Genomic DNA, 8,061 nt, shown 5'->3' with positions numbered 1-8,061 from the left:
TCCGTGGGCAGCTTCGACGAGGACTCCAAGTCCGAGTTCATCATGGACCCACCAAAACCCAAACCGCCAGCCTGGTACCACGGCATCCTGACCTGGGACGACTTCCAGCTGGTCAACCCGCACAGGTGAGACAGCTGTGATGACGCATCAACAGCTGTATGACGGTGTTCACATGTAGCTCACATGCTCCAGCTCTGCTCAAAGGTTCCTGGTATGAACCGTCCTTTCCTTCCCTTCCTTCCCTCCCTTGCATTTTCCTTTCCTTAAATTCTTTCTTTAAATTTACCAAGACAATGTACAAACAGTGGAGTCCTGTATTTGTGCATCAAACGATGATTACAACATAAACAACACAGACTGATAAACAAACATGTTTACTGGTAATCAGCTGTTTGTGACTGTTCCCCGCAGAGCGAGTTTCCTGAAGGAGGTCAAGGAGCTGGCGGTGAAGAGGAGGCAGATTCTGGCCAGTAAGAGTTTATCAGAGGACGAGAAGAACACCAGGCTGCAGGACCTGATGCTCAGGAACCCGCTCGGCTCCGGACCCCCCCTCAGCATCGAGGACCTCGGGTAAAACGCACAGATGATGATGATAAACTTTATTTCTAGTGCTTTCACAATAATATTACAAAGTGTTTTACAGAGGAAAAATGACATGAAATCACTTTAAAACTGGAGCCAGCAAATTAAAACCCACTAATAAAACTGTCTGAAATAAACAGGAAGTAGAACAACAATAAAATCACCAAATAAAACAAATATAATAAAGTAAAAACAGTGACAAAACGTGCAGCTAGGAAACAAAATCTAATCACATCTAATAAAGGATGTGAGAGATTCTGCAGTGAGTATCATGAATGATGCATTTAAGGGCCAAGACAGAAGTATGTACATCCCAGTGTGACACGTCTGATATCAACACTTTTAATTTAACAGTTGAACCTGCTGAAGCTTAAACTGAGAACAGACGAGACAAAACATGAATCTGTTGAAGTGACGATGAAAAGTTTTAAAGTTTCAGAAAAGAAACTTATTTTATAATGAGGCAATTTTATTCTGAGAAAAGGCTCCGTTCAGGTGCGACACTATCAACAGGTGAGTTGGGTTCAGTTAGCTGGACTCATGTCAAATACCCAAACTGATTACTGATTGAGATTTAACATCCTTCAGGTATTGAACACGCCAGCGTTGTTGAAAGAAGGGTGCATTGTGGGAGTTGTGTCCAGCAGTGAAACGCTGGTCTCACCACCTCCTGTTGTGTTCGCTGTCTCTCTGCAGGTTAAACTTCCAGTTCTGTCCGTCCTCAAAGGTTCACGGTTTCTCTGCGGTGGATCTGAAAACAAACGGAGACGATGAGGTGAAAACAAACGTCTGATCTGCAGCAGGAAATGTTTCGTTTACATGTTCATAAACTTTGTAAACCATGATGAAGGTTCTCTGCTGCTGCGGATCAACGAACGTGTGCAGTTCACAGAACCTCAGGTTTCTGCTGTTTATGAAAAACTGATGCACAAAGTTCAGCGTGAAATGGAATTGCATCTAAAGTTTTCTGTGTGTGTGTGTGTGTGTGTGTGTGTGTGTGTGTGTGTGTGTGTGTGTGTTAATGTGTGGATGTTCAGATGGTTACCATGGAGAACGCAGAGGAGTACGTGGAGCTGATGTTTGATTTCTGTATGCACACCGGCATCCAGAAACAGATGGAGGCCTTCAGAGGTAAACACACAGCACATGGCTGCACCACAGTCACATGACAGTAACACCACAGTCACATGACAGTAACACTGAGCTCCTGTTAATGACTTCACAGCTGTTTTTGTCCAAATCAGATGAACTGACAAGGTCCCCCCCCCCCCTCCTCTCCTCCCCTCCCCCTCTCTCCTCTCCTCCCCCTCTTCTCCTCCTCAGAGGGTTTTAACCGAGTCTTTCCGATGGAGAAGTTGAGTTCTTTCAGCCACAAGGAGGTTCAGATGATCCTCTGTGGCAACCAATCACCTTCCTGGACTGCTGATGACATCATCAACTACACTGAACCAAAGCTGGGTTACACCAGAGACAGGTAGGCGATCACACACCTGAGGACTCACCTGCTGCACATTTTCACCTGTAGATAACACTAATCTCCCCCCCCCCCCCCCCCCCCCAGTCCTGGCTTCCTGCGGTTCGTCAGAGTTCTGTGTGGGATGTCGTCTGACGAGAGGAAAGCCTTCCTTCAGTTCACCACCGGCTGCTCCACGCTGCCCCCCGGTGGCCTGGCCAACCTGCACCCCCGTCTCACCATCGTCAGGAAGGTGAGCTGCTCCTCCTCTTCTTCTCTTCCTCCTGTTCTTCAGATAAATGTTTTCTCTGATGATCCAGATGTGACTGTTGCTTCCTCCTCCTCAGGTCGACGCCACAGACTCCAGTTACCCATCAGTCAACACGTGTGTTCACTACCTGAAGCTTCCTGAATATTCCTCTGAGGACATCATGAGGGAGCGTCTCCTCGCTGCCACCATGGAGAAAGGCTTCCACCTCAACTGACCTCCTCCTCCTGCTCCTCCACCGCCGCCGCCACCGCCACCGCACTGAGCATGCTCCTCTAGTCTTCTGTCTGTCGCCACCCGCCGCGTGATTGACAGATCAGCCAGCCAATCCAAACCAGCCGAGCGACTGACCGCTGGAGGAGGATGAAGAGGAGGATGAGGAAATGAAAGAAGCTGTGCTGTCTCCTCGCATCCTTAACACCTCCTTCACTTGTCTCCTTCATCTTCATCAGCAGTGACATCCTCCTCCTCCTCACCCACCTGAGCAGCTGCTGGTTTCTGCAGGCTGGCTGCTGTGTGTGTGTGTGTGTGTGTGTGTGTGTGTGTGTGTGTGTGCGCGTGTGTGTGTGTGTGCGCGTGCGTGCGCGCGTGCGTGTTGACCACCCCCCTCCTCCTCTTCCTCCTCCTCCTCCCCCTCCTCTCTGTTCTCAGTTTAGCGCCTGGTTTGACTCGTAGCTTCAGTTTTCGGTTCCTCCTCCACACAATCATGCCCCGCCCCCTCCCCCTCCTCCTCCTCCTCTTCCTCCTCCTCTTCCTCCTCCTTTTTGTTTTTATTTTTTGTTTTATTGCTTTTCGTTTCCGTGTGTGTGTGCGACAGTTTTCGGGTTGTTTCTGACCGGCTGTAAAAGGTCAAAGGTCAGAGTGCATTTGGTGTTTTCTTTTACAATGAAGCTATAGAGACAGAAACACTGGTCGAGTGCGAGGCACATCGAAGAGAAAACAGAAAAAGCGTAAGAAGCTCTGCTCTCCCTTGTATTTTCTTTGTATATTATAAACATTTATTTAACTCAAGTTGCAGTTTGAGGTAAACAGATATTTTCAAATGTGTATGCTCCAAAAAAATAATCATTAAAATGTTTGCAAAGTATGAAGTAAAGATGGAGTCCTGTGGTTTGTGGAGGGAGTCCTTCATCATCGTCCTTCCAGCTCCACACTCTCATCATCATCATCATCATCATCAAGCTGAGAGAAACTAACCACGACTGGTTAAATCCTGTGAAGTGGCTCTTTAAACTCCAGAGGCACAAAACACCTTAAGTTTCACATAAGGTTTAATTTCTCCTCAGCTGAGGGAGTTACTGAAGGGTGTTGCACAAAATCTCCTCAAAGTTTTCCTTAGTTATGGGAAAAATTGAGGCATTTTCAACAGTGAAAGAGATTTTACAGCAGTAAAATACTACTGTTTCCATGGAGACCGTTGATTTGCTGCCATTAAAGAAGCCTCTATCTCTCTGCAGCATCAAACCACAGAGCATCACTGACTGCAGAGGAACGAGGAGTGATCACCTCTAGACGGACAAATCAGAAACTGATCAAACGGATCAATTCTATAAAAGCATAATCAATTCCTGGTCGTTGAGGGTCCATCAGGTTCTTCATGACGTGTTGAGGTTCAGATACAATCACAGGAACCTGAAGTTCTCCTCAGTTTGAAGTGATTCCTTAAGATAAGGAGAAGACTTAATATAGAAATAGATGAAACAGATTAGACAGAAGTTTATAGATGAAATGGATCCAGATGTTTTTGTTACATTCAGTAAATCACTGGTCAGTAGACTGATATTAAATATTAGTGATTGATTGATTTATTGGCATTAGAACATCGGTAGTAACACAGGGTTGCGGGTTTGATTCCCGGCAGTTTACAGTCCTTCGGTCTCCACCTGCTCATGTGAGGAAAAGTCTGTGACATCGTTTCCTGGGAACGACGAAAAGCGGTCTCAGCCGTCGGCCATCTTGTCGAGGGCAGTGAGCGGAGCGAGGACTCGGCTCTTGTTGGTCTCCACGATGTGTCCGTTCTGGATCATCTCGTCCAGGATGATGTGAACTCGGTCCAGGTTGAACATGATCTGATGACGAGGTCGAGTCAAGGAAACCAAACAAAAACAAAAACAAACGCATCTGCTGAAATTATTGCTTCTATAAAACGTCGTCATGAGACTCACTTTGTGATCATTAGAACAGAAACAGAACACGGTCCCGTTTGAGAAGCAAGAGTTAAAATGTAAAATCTAGAATACTGATAAAACATGAAATATGTAAAATAAAGTTTTTTAAATGAGAAAACATTCAGTGATTATTCGTTAAATCTCCGACAACATCACAGCGAAGAACTGACAAACACATCGAGAGACTTAAACACGACTCGTTCACTTCCTGTAGAGAACTGAGCCTTTTCTATAATCAATATATTGACACTTGGTATCGGTGTGATGTGATCAGAGTCAAGGATACGTCCAGTTCACTCTGTTGGGAAACAAACACACAGGTGATTATCAGACAGATGTTCACACAGGTGTGTGTAGTTGTTTTTTATCTAAATCAGCGGTTCCCAAACTTTTCCAACTCATGGCCACTTCATCTCAAAAATGTTGACGGCTCACGTCCGACCCCGAAACAACACAGGAGAATAAATCTGTTTTCTTTCCGAGTCTCTGGTTTTATCCATCGATGTGATCGTTTAATCGTTTATCTTAAATCAGACTGAGAGATCAGACAAGTGATGTGGTCCAACACAGAAGCTCCTGTCATTGACTGATCACTGTTTTAATATGAGAGAAAAAAAGTTTTTAAACATTTTAAATGTCAGTTTGCTTTAAAACATTTAAAAACATTAATTATTTATATATACATTTTTTTATTTACATCTTTTCACCAAAATTGTTCTGTTCTGTTTATCAAATGAATTGTCGACCCACTTGCAGTACCTTCGTAGCCCACCAGTGGGCCCCGCCCCACAGGTTGGGAACCACTGACCTAGACATATAAACACTTTGATTTAAACCCTAATGACACATGGACGGATTAGTCAACAGGCCCCGGGGCCTCTGACCCACAGGGGCCCGTCGTCTCCCGCCATGACTCATCCCGTCATTCTCTCTATAAAAAGCTCCACATCACTTTGTTCCAGGTCAGAGACACTCAACTCTGATCAGCGTGTATCTGCTCCTCGCACAGACAGGTGTGCACAGACAGGTGTGCACAGACAGGTGTGCACAGACAGGTGTGCACAGACAGGAGGCGTGTTCAGTTGTGTTGGCAGTGAACTCACCACTCGGCTGAAGTATTTATCCAGAACCTCCACAAAGTTGTGGACCAGCTCGTAGATGGACAGCTCGTTCTGTGGGAGACCGGAGGACACACACTGACTCACACACAGTGTATGAATGAACCCAACACACAACAACACACACTGAACATTTCAAATCAAACATCTCAGATTTGCAGCTAAAAAATCTTTAGAGTCTCGGGTTGTTTCCAATATGTTTGATTGTTTCTAATCAATTATTTCAATGTAACTTTATTATCTATTCATTGTTGTTTCTATAGCTACGCCTCACCTCTGTGTCTGTGACTCCGACCACGATGTACAGAGCGGCGTACTGACGATAGACCAGTTTAAAGTCTTTATACTCCACGAACGAACACTGGAAACAGACGGGAGCAGTTCAGGGAACACGCCGCTGTTTTTACACCGGTTTCAAACCTAAACCTCGTGTGTACTTCAGGTACCTGGTCTTTCTTGCGGCTCAGGCAGCAGCGGACCACGTCGGACTCCAGCGCCGCTCTCCTGCTCAGCTCCACAGGATGGTAATACCTGGACAGTCTGGTCTGGCCCTGCCGGTTCACCATCAGCACGAACTTGATCATCCTGTGATCGGACGCCGGCCTGAAACCCAGAGGGACGGAGCTGAAACGTCACTTCAGCAGTTGGTCCTTCAACGGATAAAGAACCAGCAGCTACTTTAATAATCGATTAAAGACAAGTGTTAAGATCTAATCTTTGCTTTTTTGTGTGAAAACCAGCCACTTTAACTTCTTTGACACTGAAGATGTGTTCAGTGAGAAAATATAATTGGAATTTAGAGTCTTCTGACACCTGTGACGAGAGGCCACAGGTAAACACAGAATTATTAACTGGAAAGCTTCAGGTTTTTAAAGGTTTGTCAGACAAGACAAACAATGTGAGAATCATCGCAGGTGTTTTTCTTTATTTTCTCCAAAGCTGTTGTCTCTGTTTTTAGCTCATTGTAGCCTTTAAAGCCTCGTGTTTTCAGCCTCAGTAAAATGAAGACTTCCTGCTTTTCTCAGAGTAAAAACCACAGTGGACTGGATCTTTGGGTTTTGGACCATTGGTCAACAGGACATCTGAAGAAGTCACCTTGGACGTTCAGTCTATGACTCGACCGATGGCTGCACCTGCCAATTATTTATTATTATTAATCAATCAATAATATATGTAATATGAGAAAATATCATTCAGTTTCTCTGAGGCCACAGTGACGTCTTCAAACTGCTTGTTTTGTCCGACTAACAGGCCAAAGATATTCAATGTACATTTACATATGAGAAAGATAAACAGCAAATCTTCATATTTGAGAAGCTGCAACCACATAAAAGTTTTTGTTTGAAAAATTAAAATGTTCAAATGTTTAAGTGATGAATTATAAAAAAATACGTGTAAATTAATTTTCTTTCAATCGCCATGATAGTGAACATCTAAAGAACAAAGTAAAAAAATAGCACATTTTAGTTTCCCACAGCTCAAATACCTTTTATTCAATTAAAAGTCCAAAATCCAGATTTTCAGTTTGTTATTTTTATAAGACTCAAAAAAAAAGCATCACAGTCCCACATTAGTGAAGCTGGAACCAGACGATTTTATTCCGCCTTAAATGATCAGGAGCAGTACTGACTGTTTCTGACGTGTTATAAACAAATTTATCCATTAATAACAAGAAAATAATCAGAAGATTAAATAAAAATGAAAGTAGGCTAATTGTTAGTTGCAGCTATAATAATCTCAGCAGATTTATTTTATATCCTATGATACTGATACTACGATGGTCAAAACCTGTTAAATCCTACATTTACATTTCCTGTGTTTTATGCATTTACTGTTAAAGGTCGATATAAACATATTCACAAAGCGGGATGGGGACATATTTTTTAATGAAGCCTTGATTTTTGATTTTATATATTTATAACACTTGACATTTGAAGACAAATTGTCACATAATAAACTAAACTTTATCACACGGAGAAGCTGCGTTTACGGCTTCTATTTGGGGTGTCCGAGGAGCTATTGAAGGCATCACACATGTAACCCGTGGTCCAACCGTTAATAACGTCTTTTTAAATGTAGTTTAATTCTGATATATGACCGTTAAACTGTGTCGTGTGTCAGTTATTAACGATATTAACGTTTCTTTGACTTACCGGCGGCTTGTCTCTAAACTGCGGCTAAACGAGCCCCATCACTCGGGCTAAAAACAACCGCAGGCTAACTGCTGTTCGCTCCTTTCAGTCATAGCCTCAATTGTTATAATCTGTTCTAATTTAATCTAATCGCGGCGTCTCGCTGGTTCAGAACCTGAAAGTCAAATATGAGTCAAATTAAAGTTAAATAAAAATGAAACAAAAGGGAAGTTTCCGTTTCCAGCGATAGGAAGCTAACAAGAGCTGTTAGCATGTCTAACGCATGCTCAGTTGAGCCCTGAACTGGTGCGTTTACGGATACCAGAACAAATAGTAAATA

At 43.5% G+C, this 8,061-nt stretch overlaps 2 protein-coding genes across 4 annotated transcripts in view; one reads left to right on the top strand and one right to left on the bottom strand.

The window, feature by feature from the left end:
- The window catches only part of hectd1 (HECT domain containing 1), a 34,776-nt gene extending 31,377 nt beyond the window's left edge, over positions 1-3,399 (top strand). The window contains exons 38-44 of the mRNA XM_056393171.1: positions 1-125; positions 412-570; positions 1,279-1,357; positions 1,620-1,713; positions 1,906-2,056; positions 2,144-2,288; positions 2,383-3,399. The exon at positions 1-125 is cut by the window's left edge and continues 360 nt beyond it. Of these exons, the coding sequence (XP_056249146.1) occupies positions 1-125; positions 412-570; positions 1,279-1,357; positions 1,620-1,713; positions 1,906-2,056; positions 2,144-2,288; positions 2,383-2,520 (891 nt within the window). The 3' untranslated portion in view covers positions 2,521-3,399. The remainder of the gene's footprint in view (positions 126-411; positions 571-1,278; positions 1,358-1,619; positions 1,714-1,905; positions 2,057-2,143; positions 2,289-2,382) is intronic.
- Positions 3,400-4,085: 686 nt separating this feature from the next.
- Positions 4,086-8,036, bottom strand: ap4s1 (adaptor related protein complex 4 subunit sigma 1). 3 transcript variants are annotated; one of them, XM_056393169.1, is made up of 6 exons: positions 7,743-8,036; positions 6,036-6,239; positions 5,864-5,950; positions 5,575-5,643; positions 4,758-4,769; positions 4,086-4,372 (listed from the first exon to the last, which is right to left on the bottom strand). In XM_056393169.1, the coding sequence occupies exons 2-6, from the start codon at positions 6,171-6,173 to the stop codon at positions 4,244-4,246; spliced, it is 435 nt and encodes a 144-aa protein (XP_056249144.1). In that variant the 5' UTR covers positions 6,174-6,239; positions 7,743-8,036; the 3' UTR covers positions 4,086-4,243. The 3 variants fall into 3 exon arrangements, with proteins under 3 accessions (XP_056249144.1, XP_056249143.1, XP_056249145.1); XM_056393168.1 differs by having other exon boundaries at positions 6,036-6,192; positions 7,743-8,034; XM_056393170.1 differs by lacking the exon at positions 4,758-4,769 and having other exon boundaries at positions 6,036-6,192; positions 7,743-8,034.
- Positions 8,037-8,061: the final 25 nt, after the last annotated feature.

The sequence above is a fragment of the Seriola aureovittata genome, chromosome 13 (assembly GCF_021018895.1).
Source record: "Seriola aureovittata isolate HTS-2021-v1 ecotype China chromosome 13, ASM2101889v1, whole genome shotgun sequence".
NCBI classification, from domain to species: domain Eukaryota; kingdom Metazoa; phylum Chordata; class Actinopteri; order Carangiformes; family Carangidae; genus Seriola; species Seriola aureovittata.
The sequence above is the reverse complement of the archived record's forward strand: the minus strand, read 5'-3'. Positions and strand labels throughout refer to the sequence as shown.